Here is a 21638-nt window from a genome sequence, read left to right on the forward strand (position 1 = left end):
TTTTTTTGTTAATTTCTTCTGTAAACATCTTATTACACCTGAAATAAGACTAAACTTACAAGTAACTTTTCAGCAATTTATAGAAGCTTGTTTTAAGTCAATATTTCCCTCTTACAGATAAAAATACTAGTTTCACTTCCAGATTATTTCACTTATAACGTGTGAAAAACGTTTGAATGAAATAATCTGGCACTGAAACTAGTAGTTTTTATCTTATCAATATTAAGAAATTGTTTACTTAAAGGTCATATCTTGCAGAAAAGTTACTAAGTAAATAAAAAAGAAAGTTGCAATCTTAAACAACCCAAAACCTGACCAGGTTGGTTTGATTCAGTGTCAGAAGGGAATAAAAAGTTACATATTTTTTATAGTGTATGTGACTATCTGGGTTCAATTATACTCATATTTATTAAAAGTTCATGTTGAGGTTTTCAAGTCACACAAACGACACTCAGCCTTTAACATCAGTGTCATTTAAAATCTGAAAAACAGGCCATCATAGAGCAGTAGGCAGTTATTACAGGGTCCATTACAACATGTGAATATAATATAATGAATACAAAAGCTATTGGGAAGGAGTGAAGATGTGTGCAGTTTAATCTTTTAGCAATGGATACAAACTGAAAGCTTACAAAAACATAAAATAAAGACCACTTTGCAGGATTTGGGGGGGAAAGAAAAAAGATTGTTCACTTCAGTTTATTTCTTCAATAACAGAGTACATTTATAACGATTAAGGTCAGCAGATGATAACAAGGCGTTGAGTCTTCTGACTGATTCCCTGATTTATTTTCAATGTGAGCAGGTGCTCCTAAACTCTTGCAAGGCACCTCAGTTGTCTCAAACATCATCGTTCAGGTCAGCTTCTTGGCACAAAGGTAAATATAATGTATTGTGCAAAATGTCCTCAGCAGCAGGAGAAAGGAAAGCTCTTCAGGAAGTTAAAGCAAGCGATCATGAACAGGTCCCAGGTAACTCCCAACATTTCTAAAAGACTTTTTTTAAATAGTACTACCTAAGAAAAATGTGGAATTTATATATTTTTTCTGGAATAACTGCATAAAAAACAACCTGTAACAGGCATAAGACACAAATCTCATAGCAAAACACGATAAAGTGTGCAACCGCGGGTGTTGAAATCACACCAGTTTGTATTCAGAGACAGAAAAGTGAGTTTTGATTCACAGAAATGAGTTGCTTAATTAAATGGCACCAAAAACCCCAATAAATCAAAACATTGTTGTAAATGGTCCACATGTATATTTTGTTGCATTGCTAATGAAAGTACATAAGGCAGCATTTTAAACATCAAAATTTACTCCTGTTGCTGGATTTCAACACAAAGAAAATAAAAAGGCTTTGTTTCATGATCTGGGTGAACAGCGACCTCTGCTGGCGCCAGAGATTAACACAACCGTTCACTTTACTGCTGAATTAAACATGAAAGGCAACAAAACATCTGATATCCCAGCAATATTTTGATGCTGAAAATGCTGCTGGGACTTTAAGACAGGTGAACAGCTCTCCAGGTGTGATGAGGTTCGAAGCAGATTGCATTCAGCTGATCATAAAGTCAAATAAAGTGGAGAAGCAGGTTTGGATAAATGCTGAGCGTGAGAAAAGAGAGGCAGGAAGGAAGGGAAGGTTAGTGCGTGTGGAAAGGCTTATTAGAGGTTCTGCTGCAGGAAGTGCAGCAGACTAATCTCGTAGTGCTCTCCGGACTCCGGACACCTGATGCTGTGGCGTTCGTTGGGATAAATCTGGAGAAACAGGAAAAAAAATACATTAAATGATGCGTTTGATGCACAAGGAGAAAATGAGTATTTTCGAAATATCTGGCAGCCATTTTGGACATTCTAGCTCAACAAGATTGTAATCAATCAATAAATGATCTCAAGTTATTTTGTACCATTTCTGTTTTGTTATTTTTGTTTATTTGAAAAATCTGAATAAAATTTTTTTTTTTTAAATGTGTTCCTTCATCTGACCGTACTGCACAGGTCAAGTTTAACAACCAAAACAAATTCAAGACCAACTCTATCAAAATGAAACATTAAAATATAAAATGTAAAAGTTAAAATGTGGCCCAGAAATCTTTTTGGACTTCTTAGCGTTCTAACACAAAATCTGTGCAACGCTAAAAAAAGCAACTAAATACTGATAAATAATGAGTCTCTACACAACAAGGACAAAAATCTACTAAATTCAAAACTCAAATTATTCATGTTTGCTACAAATTTACATTGGATATTTTGTTAAAATCAGGCTCCCAACGTCAAACTGGTAAAAAACGAACTGGATAAATAGATGAACATTTAGACAACAGGCCAATGAATCCAAATCTATTTCCAGAATATTTTCCTTTTCCAAAAACATCCAGGCCTGAAGAATCCAATCATCAGATTCCAGATGTTGCAGATGAACTGATCCGTTCATCAGATCAGAACTGAACTGAACTGAACTGAACTGAGCAGTTCAGTTCAGTTCAGTTCAGTTAAAAATCTTTTTTCCAGCCAAACATCAGCGCAGGTTTCATCAACGTACCTGAAGGCTGTACGGCTTTCCTGCTCGGATGAGCTGAGACACCAGGAAGTTGGTGTGGAAAAAGTGAACATTCTCGTCTAGAAACCCGTGAAGGATCAGCAGTCGGTTCGGCCTGCAAGACGCACAGAGATACGTGTCGGCCATTTCTATTTATTTACATTCACAGACTTATTAGCAGCAGCGGTTGCCACTTAGTTGAATGCTGGTAATATAAAACAAACATCAGATTCATTTAATTGTCAAGCCAACCTCAAGAAAACTTGCAAAATAAAATATTTTCTGTGAAAAGTGAATGAACAGACTAATTAAAATCTAAAAAAAAAAATCTCTTTATGCATTCAAAATGGCTAAATCTATGTTAGTAAGTTTTGGTCGATTCCTGAAGCGATTAATCTGATTAATTGTGATTAATTGTCTATTAAAATAATCACCAACTAATTTAGTCATTGATTAATCATTAACTGGAGCAAACAGACTCAAAAAAGTCTGTTTAACAGAATAAAAACATATTGAAACAATAAATACAGATTATATTTAACATAAAAGGCCTTCCTGGTCTGTAAATATGTTCTACCCAGAAACTAGTGACATAGTTTAGCTTCACCTCATTCAAAGTCTGTAAAAAAATCTCCTATTAGGTTCCTTTTGCTGTCCAATTATTAGTCAGATAATCAAAAAATAAATCAACAATCAGCCGTATTGATAAGTTTGTAGCTTTTCACATGTTGAGTATTTTTGTAGCTGCAGACGCATCATTTGCTACAAATGATCAAATGTTCACTTGAGGAATATTATGACATTGCAGGCAATGAAATGTTAATTTTCTTATTTAAAATAGGAACTGAGCTGTTTATTTGGATCTTTTAATGTATTTTCAAAATTTTATAAAAATGTTTAATCAGTTAATGAAAGACCTACAGAATGTGCAACCAATAAACAGTTCATTCAAGATTCATCAGTTTTGAGGGCAAAAATGCTCCCTGGTTGAGGCTTAGGCATCAATATAATCTGTTTTTGTCAGGTAAAAGATGTTTACGAAAGCGTGAATTGTTCTTTTATTCAGAGGTCTCACTCGTTGGGAAGTTTGTCGACATGCAGAGCGACGGAGCACGCTTCATATCCCTTCTGGTTTTTTTCTGGCGTGTCCAGATATCGCTCTGTGTAGCCGGTGTCATACGCCATCCACAGCGTCACAGGCGCTCCGGCGACGGCGACCTGATCGACACACAAAATGAACCTGAAATTATGTCTGATTGATCCTGGGTCAATTAGAGAAACGCAAGTTACAATGACACATCTGACAGTAGAGGCTAAGCGTTTCTGATTTTCTGCAGTCACCTTAAATATGTCCGGTCGGTGGATGAGGCCCATGAGGGAGAGAAATCCTCCGTATGACCAGCCGTGGATGGCGACGCGGCTCAGGTCCACAAACTTATACTTGTCAGCAATGTAGTGCAAACCCTCCACCTGGTCGTCAATCTCCACCAGACCCTGGATAAAGAAGAACCGATTATCCTCACCATTCTCGTTCAAATCTAATTTTCTACACAGAACACTGGGAACAGATTAACTGGTGTAATTTTTTAAAAACAAATCTCTAAATTTGATGTTAAGTAATGATTTACTAGGGCTGAAACGATTAATCAGATTAATCGTCAACAAAATTAGTGATCAGAATGACCAAAAAAAATGCCATTTGCTGAAAGAATAACACAGTGATTATGCCAAACTGTATAAATATATATATATATATGTATAATCTACATTTAACATAAAAAACATTATTTTTCTGTAAATATGTTTAACCCAGAACTCCTCAAGTGGCATAGTTTTAGTTTCACCTGGCTCATATTTTGTAAAAAATCCCTATTAAGTACCATTTGAAATCCAATTATTGATTGGTTAATAAAAAAAGTGTACAACACTATATATATTTATCATTTAAGATTTTTAAAAAACATCCTTTGTTTGTAAATATGTTCTTCCCAGAACTCTTTACGCAAGTTATTTTTTGCTTCATCTGGTTCAAATTCTGTAAAACAAACAAAAAAAAAATCCCTTTTGGTATTCATTTATTAATTGGCTAATCCAAAAGATAATCCACAGATTAGCCCTACAATGCATAGCTTTTAGGTCGAGCAGAAAAGACTAAGATTTTCAAATTTCTTGGTTACAAATTATCAAGTACACAGGAAGTGTTGAAGTTTATGCACTAAAATGTTTTTTTTTTCTTATTTAAAAAAGGAACAGAATTATTTATTTCCATATTTCAATTTCAATAAAAAGACTTAAATGATTAACTTTATCTGATTAATCGTTAAAATAATCAATTAATCGATTACTAAAATAATCATTAGTTGCGGTTTCTGAAGGCACCATTTTGTCCTTCACAGCTCCTTCAAACTTGAGTCCTCGCTGGCAGGATCCCCGCCCGTCGATGACCAGCACCACGTAACCCAGGCAAGCTAGCGTGCTTAGCCGCAGGTACTTCACTCCTTTATAGGAGTTATTCACCAGCTGCACCTGGAGGGAGAGCAAAGGGTTAATTCTACGACATATTTTAACTTGGCTTTAATCAGCGTCGCTTTACTAAAATGTGCTGCACAAACAGTTGAAAGTCATCTGACAGGAATAATCTAGTAATAATTTGTGGAGAAACCAAGAAAAAAATTAGATCTGATTGGTCTTCTTCACTTTACATGTAGCCTTTTCTTTGTTCTGGCCACATATTAATATTTCAGACTAGCTGTGTACACTACAAAGGAGCCCTTCTTTGTTCTGTTGATTGTAATGTTTATTTTAAAGTGGAAGAGATCAAACCTGAGGACCACCGTAGACAAAAACAACAGTGGGATGCTTCCTTCCAGCCACCAGGTTGTTTGGTTTGTACAACATGCCGTAGAGCTTAAAGCCCGACTTCCCAGTGAAGCTAAAGATTTCTGGAGGCGGAGCATCAAAGTGGTACGCTAAAAACAAAACACAGGAAATTAAACTTCTGTCACATAGCAACATCTGCCATGAATATTAACCGTGCATAATGTTTGAGGTGAATTATTGACCATAATTAAATTAGTTTAAGATACAAAGCTGTACCAGAAGACTCCATCATGCTGGCCCAGAACTGAGGTTCTTTGTGCAGCGGGTCGCAGTCCCCGACCAGCTTATAGATGTGAACACAGGGAGCGGTGGTCAAACTGCTGTAATGGCTAATAAACATGTCAAAGGTCTGTGTGGAGAAAGAAAGAAAAGGCTAAATTAATCACCCATAACATCTCAGATTTATGAAGAAATCAATAATTAGTTCTGGGCGATATTAAAATAAAATCAGATTTTTTCATACACATCTGATTTTAATCATTTTTTCTTGCTTTCTTTTCTTAAAAAAAATATTGCTAATCTCAAAAAGTGGCTTTAATTTCAATCATCTGCTCTGAGTTGTACAACGGAGCCTGGTTATAGAATAATTTTTTTAAATTATGAGAATACAGTTATAATATTAGCAGAACAGAGGTACATTTTTACCAGAAGAATGTCTTAAAATTACAAGAAAAAATTTTAATGAGAAAAACATTTCTAGAATTACAAAAGCATTTCCAGAGATGTGACCAGCTCAGTCCGTGTGATTTTCTTCAAGTAAAACTCAGTCGTTGCTCAATTATTTAAAAATCCTGTGATAATAATTTGATGCTGACATGAATTATTTCCTTATCTGTAAAACGGATACAAACTTATAACTTCACAAAATGCTCAACATTCCCCAGTTAAATCTTTTGCTATTTTTTGTGTTGAAGTTTTCATAAAATTACTACTCAATTTGCCTAACTTTATTCTTGTGATATTATGTCTTTATTCTCATTATTAAAATGAAACTTCTTAGCCTGGTCTTTATATTTCATTATCAAGATTAAAAGATGCAAACAAGATGCCGACCCTAGGAGAGCTGACATCACTCTGAACTATGGAAGCCAAAAGATTCACAATTTTCCAAGAATTTAATTGTCAAAAACCATAAATCTGATTAATAAATAAAATTGATTTATCACCCAGCCCTATCTATAATTAATCTACACAAAAACCAAACAGAAATATGTTTAACCGTTTAATGAAGCAGAGATCAGAGAACGCTACTTCTGAATTTTCCTTCAAATTAAATATTTAATAACCTAAATTAACAGCTAAAATATTACTTAATTCAAACCCCAAGCAGGAAACGTAAACTAGATAACTCAGAGGAGTTTGTGTCAGTCGGTACCTGGCTCACGGAGCAGCTGTGGGAGAATCCGGGTTTGGTGAGTCTGACGATTTCCCCCGGCGTCTCGTAGCTCACCACGTACAGGTGATGCTCCAGAGGAGAGTGTTTGGTTCCCTGGAAGTAAACCAGCTTCGCCGCCTCGTCGACCCAAATCTGAGGGCTGCAAGAACGCTGCACCAAAAATCAGACAAGAACATCCAGAGTTTATTAAGAAAGAGCTTTGTCCTTTTAATCTAGATTAGATTTCATTATTATTTACATCAATTTACAGATTGGAAAGGTCTCTTTGAGAAGACACTTGCTTATATTTCACAGGCCATTAGAGAAAAAATGTTTCCACTAGGGATTCTAACAAACAATTAACTTACAGTTAACTGTCAATAAATAGTTTAATAGATTAAATTTCATTCAGTCGATTAATAACGTCCGCTCAGACCTTCAGGCTGTGTTGCAGTTTGGTCGCCATCCAGCAGAGGGCGCCGCTTAAATGTCTTGATGGATAAAATTTTTTATTTTTTTTTCTACTGAACAACCTAATAGGTTCCTGTTTTGCATTTTGAGAAAAATGTCCAAGTTTAATAAGAGAAAAGAAAAAAGTTTATTTTGAATTTATTATAGTTTAAATTGCTAAACTGTTATGCACTTTTTTAAGTTTATAAACTTCATGTTCCTTCTTGACGCAAGAGAAAACTCAAGTTTTTAAGAAAACAGCTACTTATCAGTTAATCAACTTTAGATTAACTCATTAACTGATAACCCAAGTTTGTACAAATAGCTTTACTTATCACAGGGAAATATTGACTTTATTAGCTGTAAAAGCTTGAGATGTTTAACTGGGGTGAAGCTTCACCTTTGCTCCGTGATTGGCCAGCACCTCCCACTCCCCACTGGTCACCGTCACCTCCTCTTTAACTGGACACTTGAAATCACCTGGTGGAAGAAAATGTAATATTTAAACTGAATATTACAACGTAAATGTTTCTTCTTCAACATGTTTCTGTGAGGCGTTACCTTCAGAGTGAGTGTATCCTTTGGCCCAGTCGTATTTGCCCCGCTGTAACACTGAGGTGATCTTATACAAATGGCAGTAGCCCGTTTTAGACTCGTTTACTGTGATGAAGGTGAACTCGTCATCAGACGTTTGGAGGAAAGGATGGAAGATGTCGTGCACCTGCAACACAAACAAACAGGGATGTTTATGTGGATTTATTCGATTGTTACCATTAAATTCTTCAAATCAACACATTTTAACATCTGACAACCTAAATAAAAACTAAAGGTTGTTTTCAAATGATGTTAGTGTCTGTGACATCACTGTGGATGAATATTCGTCACTCGTTTTAATTCAGACACATTGGAGGGTTTACAGATGTGAATAGACTGTTTTTTGATAAACATCTGCTGTATACTCAAAGAACTATTATTTTATTTTTGTTTCATACTTTAAAATAAGGAGAGATGGAGTTTTTTGCAATAAGATAGATGAAAACGTTTTCTTCTAAGGTAAGAGAAAAATGCTGTTTTAAAATAAATATTTTATTTCCTCCACTTGAAAACGAAGTCAATATTTTTGCTTGGGAGCACAATTTTGTCCAATAAAACTGATTTCTGACTAAAAATGTACAAATTAATCATAAAAAAAGAGAAAAAAGTAGTTAAAAAACATTACTGGCTCTTTTGGGTAATTATTTTGTGAAAATTTACTGCAATTATTTAATCAAACAAACTTACAAAAATTTTAAATCTGAATTTGTTATTATATCCAATAACAAATTTAAAACGTATTACTTTTTGTTAAGAACCATTGTATTTCAGGAGCTGCAGAAGAAAATGTATCCATCCACTTCATTATACCCAAAAATGTTTAAAATCTAAAAGCAGAAATAAAATTATGGTTCTTTGAACTAATATTTTTAAATCTATTTTTCCTTTCTTTTTGTCATTAGTTTGGAAACATTCTACATTTTCAGAATCAGAAATCAGCTTTATTCGGCAGAAAAAGATTTTTAAATTCGATTTCAAGTGTAAGAAATAAAATAAAGTTATATTTCTCACAAAGATGAAGAGAAGAAAATGTATCTGTTCACACTATTGCAAAAAATGTTGCATCTCTATTTATTTTAAAATCTAAAAACAGAAATAGAATGATGGTTCTTTAGTAGATATTTATCAAAATATATACAATTCAAAAGATTGTGGCTCTAAACAAGTTTTATTCATCTGGACTTGGAAAGAGGCAAAATGTCTCATTCAAAGGTTGCAGATCTCTGATCTAAGCCTTTTAGGTGTGACAGAAAAGCTAATGTATAATACTCATGGTACTTTAGTCGCTTTGAATTCCTTTAAGCAACGTTTAATTTTCTACAATGCCGCTGTAAGACAGTCTGAGACAAAACGGTGATGAGGAGCTCACATTGATCCAGATGTCGCTGGTTTCTCTGTAGATGATGAAGGGATGGACCGAGTCGCCCAGAGCCTCCAGGCTCTCCCGTCTTTTCGCTTCGTCCTGTTGAGCCGGGATGAAAAGCGCCGGAGGAAGCAGGACTAGCTGAAGGTTCTGCTGCCGTCGGTCCATCATGACCGCCCATGCGCTGACAGAAACGGAGAGGAAGAGCCGTGACACTTAGCAGGAAGCTTAGCTTAAACCGCGTAGCAAACTGAGCTACGGTTGAGTTTTACAAACTTACTATCGGCCATCTTTTGTCCATCCGGCTCTAGTGATGTACTCGATGTTGGGAAACAGGCAGTTAAACGGAACAGGCAACACTTTCTCCTGCGTGCTGACGATCTGAGAAGAAAACGACGTCACATCAGTCGAAACTTCATCTGGACTTCTAGGTTAAACTTACAATGTAATGAGGACTCACCTTTCCAACACTGTCTGCCCTGATTTCAGCTATCTTCAAAGTGATTTCAGGATTGCTACTGCCTGAAAATTAATGAAACTTGATTACATAACCTGCTAACATTTCTTGGCAGCAGCTTTGTGTTTTAATGGCATATTGCTCTCTGCTGCCTTAAAGCTGCAGTACGTAACTTTTATAAAATACATGTTTTTTTACATATTTGTTTAGATTTTTGTGTATGAGACAAATGATCTGAAAATATCGACATCCTCCAGATACTCCATGTGCTAATATTGCCATCAAAAACAACCAATCAGAACCAGGAGGAGGGTCTTATCACTGTCAGTCAACCTAGTGAACTCGCTGCTAAATATGCTAATGACGGAGAAACAACTCACCATTACAGAAAACCGTTTATACGCCATAATTTGTGGCCATGCTAATTAGCCTGAGCATTCATAGCATGCTGTGCTGACGGGGAGAAGCTGTATCGTAGCGCACATGGGCATGATTGACAGCACTAAGCTCCTCCTCCTTGCTCTGATTGGTTGTTTCTAGCTAGCACTAGGAGAAAAGAGAGGTGCTTGATTTTTTTCACAGATTATTTGTCTCATACCAAACTGCCACAACACAGTGACAGTTTCAACAAATATGTAAAAATAAATATAATTTTTAAAAAAGATAAATACTGCAGCTTTAACCCCAGTAGTTTCTATGTTTTGCTTTTTTGGGGGGCGGTGGGGAGGTTTGCACAGAATGCATGTAGCAACAAAGTAGCGTCCAGCCCACTACCAATAAGTTCACACTTACTCAAGACAGATGCAAAAAAGGCTAGCTAGCTAGCAAGTATTAGCAGCTTGTTACTGGTAGCAATAAAGCCTTGAATGCAGTGAGTGATGATGTCTGCAAACCTTTGACTTATATAAAAGTCCAATAAGAAAAAACCTAAATAGCCACAACAAAATTTAAGATCTGTGATTAATGAATTTAAGACCAACATTTTCTTTAATGAATTTAAGACATTTGAAGGCCTTAATTTTAGATTCATGAATTTAAGGCTTTTTCAGGATGCATGGACGCCTTGTAAAAACAAGAAACAGCATTGATCAAGTACCAAACAGACGTCTTGTATTTCTTGTGTGCTTGGTTAATTAGATTCTGACCTGACGGTCTTTCCTTTGTGTAAATAAAACATGAAAACATGTCTATGAATCTGGTTAATAGACAGGAAAGTTAGTTAATCTGATAAAACAGAGTTATTTTGGCCTAGTACCTGCGCGTGGGTATCTGTAGACGTCGGTTTTCCGCTCCTCCAGAGCCGGAGATGGAACATGGATGATCTCCACCTTCGACTCGTCCACCTCCTCATACACAATCTGCAGAGTTTTACCGCCATCAGGCTCTGAGTCAAAGAAAAATACAAATAGAAATACATTAGGCAATCATTAAAAAGGTAATTTATTTCAGTAATTTGATTAAAAACAGATTGAAAATGATTACACTTAGAGCAGTGAATTTCCAGGTTTTATTTCAGGTTATTTTGAAGATTGTGGCTAAAATTAGAATCTCAGATACGATGTTCATAATTTCTTTGCTTTCTTTCTAAAACAACAAAAAAAATCAAAAGAGAAAATATCTTCAAAAAAAGGCTTTTACTTGAATCATTCTTTTTGTTAGTTGTACAACAGAGTATTTGGGCAAGACTACGAGAATGTTTGTTTAATTATGAAAATATAGTCATAATATTAGCAGAATAACATATTAAAATTAAGAGAAAATATGATTTTCTCTATTTTAAATGAAAGTAAATGAACTTTTCAATGATGCATTTATGATCAACATAGAAAACTGTTCACTGCTAAATACCTGCCAAAAATAAGAAAAATAAATTGAAACTGATTTGTAATTACAGTTCTCAAACCATCAAAACATTAAATAAAAATTAAAAAACAAAAACATGATATTTACCTTCGCGTGCGGCTGGAGACCACCAGTAACCAGTGAAGCGATCAAACTCTTCCTGAGTGACAAACGTGGCGACCCCAGCTGATTTAGGATCGTCTTTAGGGTTATTAATACCTGCAACAAAAAAAGGAAACATGAAAAAAACATTTAAGTAACACATTTAATAAAGAAACAAAATGTAATCTGATCCAGTCTGGACCTTTGTGGCAGAATGTGAGTCTCCTCTCTTCTCCAGTCTCTGTGTTTGTCACCCAAATGTCATTGTTGTTGATAAAACCGACAAAGTTGGGGTCCCCAGGGCATATTTTGGGGTCCATACGTGTGCCTGAATTCTGGCTCTTGATCTCTATGGGGTTCATCGGAGAAGTCTGGAAAAACACAAGCCAAAAAACTAAACTGTATTTTATTTTTATCAATAATTTACAGCAGATCAGAACTTAAAAATATCCTAAAGCTGCTAGGAGAAATTGGCAAACAATTATGGAGACAATGGAGCAGAAACATACATCACATTTATCCTGATGTCAGTGTGTTCAACATCGCAAATGAAAATTATTTCTACATCACATTTCAAGCTCCATGTCCAAACTGGAAGTTTATTTTTAGCTGTTGATGAAATAAGAAAAGAAGTAAAAGTAAATTAAAGTATTGATAAAGAGCTGAAAATAAACACACATTACACTTTTTAGACTTTTATTTGTTAAAAAAACCACACATTTAAAACCACATCTTGTTTTTCTTTCATTTAGCAATTATGCTATTTTGTGTTAGCATATTAAATAAAACCCAAACAAAAAAACTGTGTATTAAAGATCATAGTTATAATATGACCAAATGTGAAAAAGTCTGAAGAGGTCAGAATATTTTTTTGAAATTTTATGTAACATTTTAGTTTTGTGTTATATTAATATTTAAGTCATTCAGATTAAAGAATTACATCTGTTTTTATTAAAATACATAATATTTGTTAGATCTTTTATAAATATCTGCTTGTTAACAGAAGTATTTATGTCAAACTATATATTGTACAAATTATTTTACATATCTAAGAGTTAAAAAGTCCAAATGTGAGCGAAGTGTTGAAAATAAAGGCTGAAAACTGCACAGCGTGTTTTCTCTACATGCTGATGAACCGAGGGAGTCCCACCAGTGGGAAAAGCTTCATCTGCAGTGAACAAAGCAGCAGCAGGAGTTTTCCTGCTGGCCGTAACAACCTTTTCACATCACTATGCACTTGCAGAAGGGAAACCTTCAGGGTACAAAAATAAGCAACATTCATCTGTACTTTTCCTTTTGATTGGAGGTATTTCCTGCTATACGTTCCTCTGTCGTTACGAAGGACCCAAGGATTCGTTTATCAAATTAAATCAGTGACTGCTCTCTCAAATAAATCGCTTTTTACATTTTTACCCTGGATAATCATCTGTAAAAACGTATTTTTTCCCCACAGTGTCTGAGCTAAATGAACTACAGATGGTTAAAATGCATCCCCGGAACCAGAACCACAAATGGAGAAGCAGCGTTCAGCTTCTACACTATGCACCACAAATCTGGAACAAACTTCCAGAAAACTGCAAAACAGCCAAAACCCCGACTGCCTTTAAATCTAGACTAAAAGCCCACCTGTTTGGAGTTTATTTTTGAAACATAATTAATGAAACATTATTCAATATTTTGATGCGTAACGTCACCACTTGACAAAATGTAATGCATAAAATGTTGACTGTGTGCTATGACTTTATAAAAACACAAAAATACAATAAAAAGCACTTCAAACTGCCTTGTTGCTAAAATGTGCTAGACAAATAAACCTGATTGATTGACTTATTGATAGAAATGACATGAACATGAAGAAGTCTTCATGAATGTTTATGACTGTTTTCATTTATTAATTACACTTTTGATGCAACTTTGCATTAAAATTCTCATTATTTACCATATGACATAAACATTCATGACATATAACCAAATATTTTAGCTTTCCAAACCGTCTCCTGGCAACTGTGATGCAATAAACCCAAAGAAATCCTGTAATTATGCATTTGTCTTTTAACTCACAATGAAAGAGTTGTTAGCGCCGTCCCGACAGAAGTACAGGCTGCTGTTGGCCTGGAACAGGAAAAGCCCGCTGGGTTGGTGGTAGTCATAGGCGGTGATGCCAGATACCCCCAAACGTTTTCTCTCTCGCAGCAGTTCCTCCTCCCGAGAGAAGCCCCCGTGGTGAGGACTGGCCTGGGGTCAGAGGTGACAGCGGGACACAGAGCGTGACAAACCAGGCCGATCAGAAAGTGTTTGCTCAGAGGATTGGAGAAAAAAAAAGAAACGGTGGGACAAGATGAGACGCACAGCAGCTGCTTTCTGTTTGCTCTACTTTAAAATATTTTTCATCTAACCACTTAAACTCCTTCTGTAAAACATCAAAATATATAAAAAGATGCAAATAAATAATTGAATTCCCCTTTTTAAATAAGAAAATAAACATTTTATTCCCTAAAGTGCTATAAAAACATAAATGTTCTTCTAACATCAACATGTTTTTGCTAAAGTTAACGTTAATACAATGTAGAGCTGATCTGTTTGTTTAGTTTTTTATAAACAGATTAATAACTGAATCGCAAACAGTGATAATTAAGAGATTTTTTAAACAGAATTTGAACTAGTTGAAGCTAAAACTAACACTTGAGTTCTGGATAGAACATATCTACAAACAAAGAGGGTTTATTTTTTATCTTAAATGCAAAATGTATAAACTTTTGTACAGTTTTTGCTCCAAAATATTTTTTTGAGTCTGTATACTTCAGTTTACGATTAATCGATTACTAAATTAGTTGACGATTAATTCAATAACTGGTCACAGACCTACGACCACAGCCTCTCTTTACCTGAAAATGGTCCAGCATTGGTTTCCATGACAAAACGAGTAGCGCATCTTTGCGGACCTTCTTGGGAATGTCGGAGTAGAGCAAAGCGTTTTCTCGGCTCGCGTAAGGCATTCCTGTCAGGAAGAAACAGGAAGATCTGCGAGATTAACTCCAGATAATGGTGATGCCTCTGGTTGGAGAAGTTTCTAAATAAAATCTAATTTCTGTTCAGGTTTGTGAGCCTTTAACACTTAATTAATGATTCATAATAAAGTGGTTTGACAAACAGCAAAAACGTAAACACAATTCGACTGATTGGCTGCTCATTGCTTTGAAACGTTAGACATTAAACGTTAGAATCTCCCGTTTCTTGCAGCAGACCATCTGACCTCTATTAACACAAAATGGAAAAACTGAATTGTGCCAACAAAGCAGAAATTGTGTCCCTGTGTGTTACCCATTTTCTCCAGCTGCACTGGAGCTGGACAGAGCCTGTGCGGCGCTGCAGACATGAAATGGGTTCGTAAACTGATGCAGGCCGGATCCTCTGACTCACAAGAGAGCAACATAACTGGATCTACACGCACCAAGGACAAAACCCACTAAAGACACCAGAACACTAATTTATTCAGCTTCTAGATTTGTTATGGGCATTTCTTTTAATTGCAGTTTCTGGCATTAACTTAGATTTCTGTTTCAAAGGCAAACACGAAACGCTCAATATTGTATGTTTTGTCAATTAATTTGTTGGTTTCCTTTCCTACTAAGTTCAGTCTATATGACATAATACAAGAAAAAAAATAGTTAGTCTGGGTAGGCTTGTCGCAATAAACAATAATTCAATTAATCGCACGATAAATGAAAATTATCAACCTCATTTTAGTTTATCAGCTTTATCGTTTCTTCCTGCCTTTTTCTCTTTCTACTGATGACACTGGATGAAAAAGGCCTTCCTCATTTCCTTAATGGAGGAGTGAACTATTCACAGAGAAGATCTGCCCGTCTTCTCTATCTGAATCTATTGATTATTGAAGGGCAATATAGTATACAGACTTCATAATCTGCACTCTCTTGGTTGAAGGTAGTTTTTATTTCCACTTTGGTTTCATGTTGTTTAGATTTTTTTCAAGTATACTTTTTGTTAACGGAGGCTGAGAATCCATTTTTATTTATTTTTGGTTGTTTTGTTTATTTTGTTTAACAGCTCCAGTGTTAACTGTTCTTTTGAAAATAAAGCATGTTTATTTTTGGCAGGATGTACTTGCATTATTATCTCATTACATAACATCTGTTTAAAATGGTCTTCAAACAATATTATCGTTTATCCCAATCATTTTTAAGACAATTAATCGCTCAGCAAAATGTGTTGCTGTGACAGGCCATTTTATGTTAACTGTGGCATTTTTTATTATTATTATTTCATTAAAGGTTTTCTGCGTGTCCAAAGTGTGGTCTGGGGGCCATTTGTGGCCCTCGGAGTAGCTTAACGTGGCCCCTGCATGCAGTTTAGGATTGATTTAAACGGAGCCGATGCAGATGGTATGAGATTTTCAACTACAAATATTTATATCTTAAAATACAATAAATAAATTGTCCCAGAAATGACTGTGGTAAACAATAATATTGTTTGTTGAGACCTTTTTCAACAACTATATTGAAAATGGCCTAATAATGCAAGCGCTTGCTCTCAAAGACCAATAAACTTTAATTTTGTGATGAGGTGTTAACACTGGAGCTGGAAGATATTTAAAATATTAAAAATTAATAAAAAAAAACAACAAATAAAATGGATTATAATGTCTCTAAACAAACTTTCCCTTCAAAAAAATAATAATAATCTGAATTGAAACAATAAGGCTCATTTTAATTTATTGTGCAGTAAATTGATTTTCTTATTGGGACAGGTTTATAAAAAGTATTTTTCTTCCATTATTTTTTTATTATTATTTTGGCTTTCATTTTAACGTTGTAGTAATTTGGGCCACAAATCTCTAGTGACGTTTTATTCTAAAACAGACATAGTCAAACCCAACAACTAATACAGTCAAAAGTTTCCAAAGATATTTCTCATTTTTGTTGCTGAATAAATTGAGTTGATTTCTTAACCAACAAGTTAGGAAATAGTCCAACTTTGAAGCCCTGTTTTGGACCTTTTTAATTAAAATGAATGTTAAAATTGTTGCTGAGCAGGTAAGAAGGAGAGAATTCACAAATTATTTTGCATTTTTAACTGAAGGAAATTAAAATAAACTGTGGCTCCTTGTGCAAACAGTTTGGACAACAAAACAAACTTTGTTTTTTCCAGAAATAAAAACCTGTTTTTGTTGGTTTCTGTTCTTACCGAGGTAGTAGATGCGGTGGGAGTGCGGACTGGCCTCGTCTTTCTGGACGAACTGGAAGTCGTGCGGTGCCTTGTTGATGACCACTCCCGTGTTTTTGCGGCTGCTGTGGATGATCTTCCGCAGGCCGTCCCAGGAGTGTTTCTCCACCTGGAACTGGGTGGGATTCACGTCCTCCATCTCCACCACCTCTGTGCTGTCTGAGAGCTCATCCACTCCCGTCATGCCTGCCAGTGCGTCTCTGATGCTGCCGACACAAGAAGATTTATCTAAATACTGGATACTTCCAGTACCAGACCTTTATGCTTTCAGATCAATTCTCAATACTTCAGTAATTTGAAATAATGTATCTTAACAAGAGGACAGGAGACAGGGATGAAGGGAACTACTTTTTCTTCCGCCTGGTAAACGTGTAAAGTGTCCTGCTGCTGCTCAGTCACTCAGACTCAATGACAGATCAAAGAAGTAGTGAATATGGAGATATTTCAGCTTGCATTTTATAGTAGTTCATAATAATTAAACAAGGATTTATTCCAGTAGTAGCATTACTTTACCAATTTCCTATTTTTTTGTTTGAAACAACTTTTTCACATTTTTTAAGACGTTTTGTTGTTAAAAGAACTTAGCTGCTACGTCAATGTACTTCTGAGTTTAAGATGAAGAGGGATGTCTAGTGTTATTTTTATGAAGTCAAGATCTGAAATACAAAATGTTTTTTTTATTTAGATTTAACAGGAAAATTAAGTGTTTTTGCACAAATTATCAGTATTGGATCGGTATCAGATTAAATTTTACTCAATATAAGATTGGAAAGGAAATCGGTGGTGTCAAACATCACGACTAAATATCTTTTTGAAAAAATAATTAAACTAGAAACGTAAAAATGGATTGATTTGTGAAGCTAAACTTAAAACTAGAGCTGCAACCAATGAGTATTTGAGTAATCAATTATTCTTTGGATTATTTTTTAAACAAATAAAAAAACGGTCACATTCTGTAGATTTTTCATCAAAGCCGTTTTTATACAATATTGGAAACACATTAAAAGATACTTTATTCCCTTTTTTTAAATAAGAAAATGAACATTTTATTGCTTAAAATGGAACAACAGTATTCCTTTTGTGAGAGCTTGATTATTTGCAGGAAAAAAAAAAACTTCAAACATGTAAAACATTTTGACCATTTCTTCGTATTATCAGATTAATAATTAGATTTTAAAAAGTTGCTCATTCTGATTTTTTCAAAGAATTTGAGCCAGGTTCAGTTAAAACTTTTCCACTTGAGGAGTTCTGGGTAAAACATATTTACAAAGAAGTTTTTTTTGTCTTAAATGCAAGTCTTAATATATTTTGTGCAGTTTTTGTGTTGTTTTTTCAGCAAATTGCCTTTTTTAGTAATCTGAATACTCCAGTTAATGATTAATCAATTACTAAATAAGTTTATTCTTATTTCCATAATTGATAATAATCCATTGTTCCAGTCCTACTTAAAACAATTTAAAAAATGAAACTTTTCTGTACATATATTTTTTTAAATAAATAAGAACTGGAACCAGATAAATAAAAACCTCTTACCTTTCCTGGCTGTCTTCTGTTTTGTCGTCGGTTTTCAGCCTCTTTATCTTGTGCATTAACTGTTTAACAACCTTGAGCCAGATCCGACCGCCTGCAAAACGAGGTAATGACATAAAAATTATAGAAATGAAATAAAAAGACTTGTTCTTTTTTTTTTTTTACCCCTCCAGGGGGTCTTTTGTGGGCTCTAGTGTCCCTTATATGATAGTAGGCTGACAGGAAACGGGGAAGGAAAGGGGGAAGACATGCGGCAAATGTCGTCGGGTCCGGGAGTCGAACCTGCGACGGCCGCGTCGAGGACTCAAGGCCTCCAAATACGGGTCGCGCTAACCGCTACGCCACCACGGCACGCCCCGAAAAGGCTTGTTCTGAAATAACAAACATTCCTAAACGTTTACAAAAGCAGCCCAAAGGAAAGTTAAATGCAACTTAAATTTGTGACACATTGCCATCAAACCAGAGCCTGATTGTGGGGCAAGATCCAATTTTAATATGTTTTTTTCCCCCAATTTCTTTCCTAAAATGTTCTTCTTTTTAAACTAAATATTTTCAATCTTCTCTTCTGGGAGTTGTGCGACAGACTATTAGGGCCATTTATAGTCACAATATGAGCAACGATGAGGCAATTTTACCACAAAAAAAGTCTTAAAATGACAAGAAAAAAAAATTTTAATGAGAAAAACTTCAGCTCGGTTTGTGGTTCTTTCTTCCAAAGTTCTGCTGCTGATAATAATTTGATAACGTGTTGAAATATTTTTTCTTTTCTTATCTGTAAAACAAATACCAAAGTATAACTTTTTAAAATTATTTTTCACGTTAAAGTTTTACTTAATTCTACTAATATTGCAACGTTATTCTGGTAATATTAACACTTTATTCTCGCATTATGTCAACTTAGCTGCACAACTTTATTCTTGGATTACTACAACTCTATTCTTGTAATATTATGACTTTATTCTTGTAATTTAAATAAAAATCTTAGCTTATATTCCATCATAAAGTTGATCTAAATTCAAAGTCCAAATAAACAGAAGCTGTAAAACACACTTGTGGAACAAGATGGCCGCCCTGAGCGCGCTGACATCACTCTGAGAAACCCAAGAAATGCATTGGTGGGGGAAAAAAAAAAAGCTCTAAAAAATTGCCCTTCAAAAATCAAAACTATGATTAATCAATAAAGTGGATTGATCGCCCAGCCCTACCTGATCACACGCTGAAAACAGTGAGAGTTTTCCCTAAGCTGCTTCCTGGAGAATCTGCTCCTCTACAGCTGATCGGCGCCAATGTTCTGGTTTCTCACCACGTGTGAATCAGCTGCAGCTGACGTAAGCCCTGACAGCTTTACGTCTGTGTCACAACGGTGGCAAATATTACACTGTAACTCCATATTGTACTGCAGGATGTCTCCTACTGCCTGGTTCTGGTCTAAATGACCAGGAAATTCAGCTTCATTTACCAAAATAAATCAGCTTAAATGATTGAATTATTAACACTTTTTAAGTACATCTGAATAGGTTTAGCAAACCAATGGAAAATCTTGTTTATTTAAGTCAAATTAAAACCCATTAAAATATTTCAAAGCATAAGTTTACATAAAATGTATTTAAAAAAAATTCCCTTCACGTACAGATACTCAATTAATACTAACATTTTCCAGTTTTAGTTAGGATTACCAAAATTTATTTTTTTTCCAATAAACAATTAATCAATCCATTAATCACAACAAGTTCAAATGTTGATAATTTCAATTCAGATGATTCAGATTTGAATTTGAAGGGAAATTTTGTTTACAAAAGCCATTTTATTTTTGGTTTCGGTTGTCTGTGGGTTTTATTTACGTTCATTAACAATACCACATTTCTTTATAATTTTTTTAAAAATTGGTCTGATGTAATATTCTTAAATGCTTCTTTTCCATTATATGCAAGCAGAGAAATCATAATTAATAGAGATAAAGAGTTGAAAACATCAGTCTGTGTGTAATTAATATATTATAATTGACATTATATGTTGCACTTAGTGAATTGAGTTGATGAAATGCATAAACTTTTTAGTATTACGCTAATTTATTTTTTATGGCAGGGCCTCCAGAGCCTAAAGTGGTTCTTAATAACTGGCTAAAAATGATTAAGAACCCATTTTTGAAGATTGATATAATTTTAAAAATGTACATTGATTGAAATTCCAATGTGTGACACTAAAAGTAACAATAATACATTTTATAATCATTTTTCTTGTCATTTTGTTTACATAATTTTCCATAGAAGGAAATTTATCTATCTTCTATTTGCAGAGGTTTTATGTTTTTCTTTAATTAATAAACTAAAAACAAAAATAATTTTCAATATCTACCATTTTTCAACAAAAACTCTACATTTTCTCTATTCAACAGGTCATTTTACATTTGCAGCTGTAGGTTTTAATAAGCAGGACTTATTAAAGTCCTGCTTATTAATATAAAAACGGTTTTTCAGATGCTAAAGGTTACAAACTGACTACACACTCTCGAGTGAATATGAATAATTTTGATTCGTTTTGTTGATGTAAACCAATAGTTTACACAGAACAGAGTGTTAGATTTTAACAGTTTATCTGGAACCACTAAAATCTGAAACTTCCTCAGCTTATCCATTCTCAGTTATGTCATTAAAACAATCTCAGCTGGAACATAAACTCAAGTTTGACACTCCAGTAAAGTGACTCACTGAGTGACAGGAAACATCTGGCTGAAGGTGTCCCGTCACTAAAGCCTGGCAAACAGGAGCGGGTTCTTATAAACCCGCTCCGGATCCTTGAAATTTCGGTTTCGACCCAGTCAGTGTATCATCGGCCGTTGAGTTTTAAGCTAGCTAGCACAACACGCACAGTAAACAGGGTCAAAACAGGTCGAGACGGAGTTAATGTCGTTTACACTTTCTGCCCACAGACCTTGAAAGTTTGTCTCCTCCTCTCGGTTTGAGTGTTGTGGTCCAAGTGGGGAGTCGGAACCGAATAAGCCGATGAAGTGGGCAACTTTCCCGGAGAGCAGCTAGCCGCTCGGTGCTAATGCGCGAGCAACGCGGAAAGAAACGGCGAGTGGAAATCAGGCTGGAACCTTTACCCCGGATATGTTGGGGCACGGAAATTCAGCAATAAAAAATTATTTAAAACATTTTTGGAAAAAAAAAATGCGTTAAATACACCTTGAATTTATGATTTATTAGTCTAAATTTAAAAACAATCAGTCTACTTTTAACACAAGAAACCTTTCTTTTTAA

At 34.9% G+C, this 21638-nt stretch overlaps 1 protein-coding gene across 2 annotated transcripts; it reads right to left on the reverse strand.

Moving 5' to 3' along the window:
* Positions 1–663: 663 nt before the first annotated feature.
* LOC102216399 (dipeptidyl peptidase 9-like) lies at positions 664–21459 on the reverse strand. Of its 2 annotated transcripts, none has more exons than XM_023340031.1 (21): positions 21310–21459; positions 18382–18472; positions 16810–17054; positions 14490–14602; positions 13666–13839; positions 11807–11975; positions 11611–11721; positions 10916–11044; positions 9664–9725; positions 9484–9584; positions 9210–9387; positions 7808–7967; positions 7647–7726; positions 6797–6967; positions 5638–5770; positions 5365–5510; positions 4921–5067; positions 3883–4035; positions 3617–3759; positions 2545–2656; positions 664–1760 (listed from the first exon to the last, which is right to left on the reverse strand). In XM_023340031.1, the coding sequence occupies exons 2-21, from the start codon at positions 18435–18437 to the stop codon at positions 1668–1670; spliced, it is 2676 nt and encodes an 891-aa protein (XP_023195799.1). In that variant the 5' UTR covers positions 18438–18472; positions 21310–21459; the 3' UTR covers positions 664–1667. The 2 variants fall into 2 exon arrangements, with proteins under 2 accessions (XP_023195799.1, XP_023195800.1); XM_023340032.1 differs by lacking the exon at positions 21310–21459 and adding an exon at positions 18661–18701.
* Between the last annotated feature and the right edge of the window lie 179 nt (positions 21460–21638).

This window comes from Xiphophorus maculatus, chromosome 9 (assembly GCF_002775205.1).
Source record: "Xiphophorus maculatus strain JP 163 A chromosome 9, X_maculatus-5.0-male, whole genome shotgun sequence".
Taxonomy (NCBI): Eukaryota; Metazoa; Chordata; class Actinopteri; order Cyprinodontiformes; family Poeciliidae; genus Xiphophorus; species Xiphophorus maculatus.

Coding starts and splice junctions, on each gene's coding strand:
- LOC102216399 (XM_023340031.1), bottom strand. CDS start 18,437: ATGCACAAGATAAAGAGGCTGAAAACCGACGACAAAACAGAAGACAGC. Junction 13,840..14,489: donor CAATGCTGGACCATTTTCAG/GTAAAGAGAGGC, acceptor CTCTGACCCCAG/GCCAGTCCTCACCACGGGGG. Junction 1,761..2,544: donor GAAAGCCGTACAGCCTTCAG/GTACGTTGATGA, acceptor CTGTTTCTCCAG/ATTTATCCCAACGAACGCCA.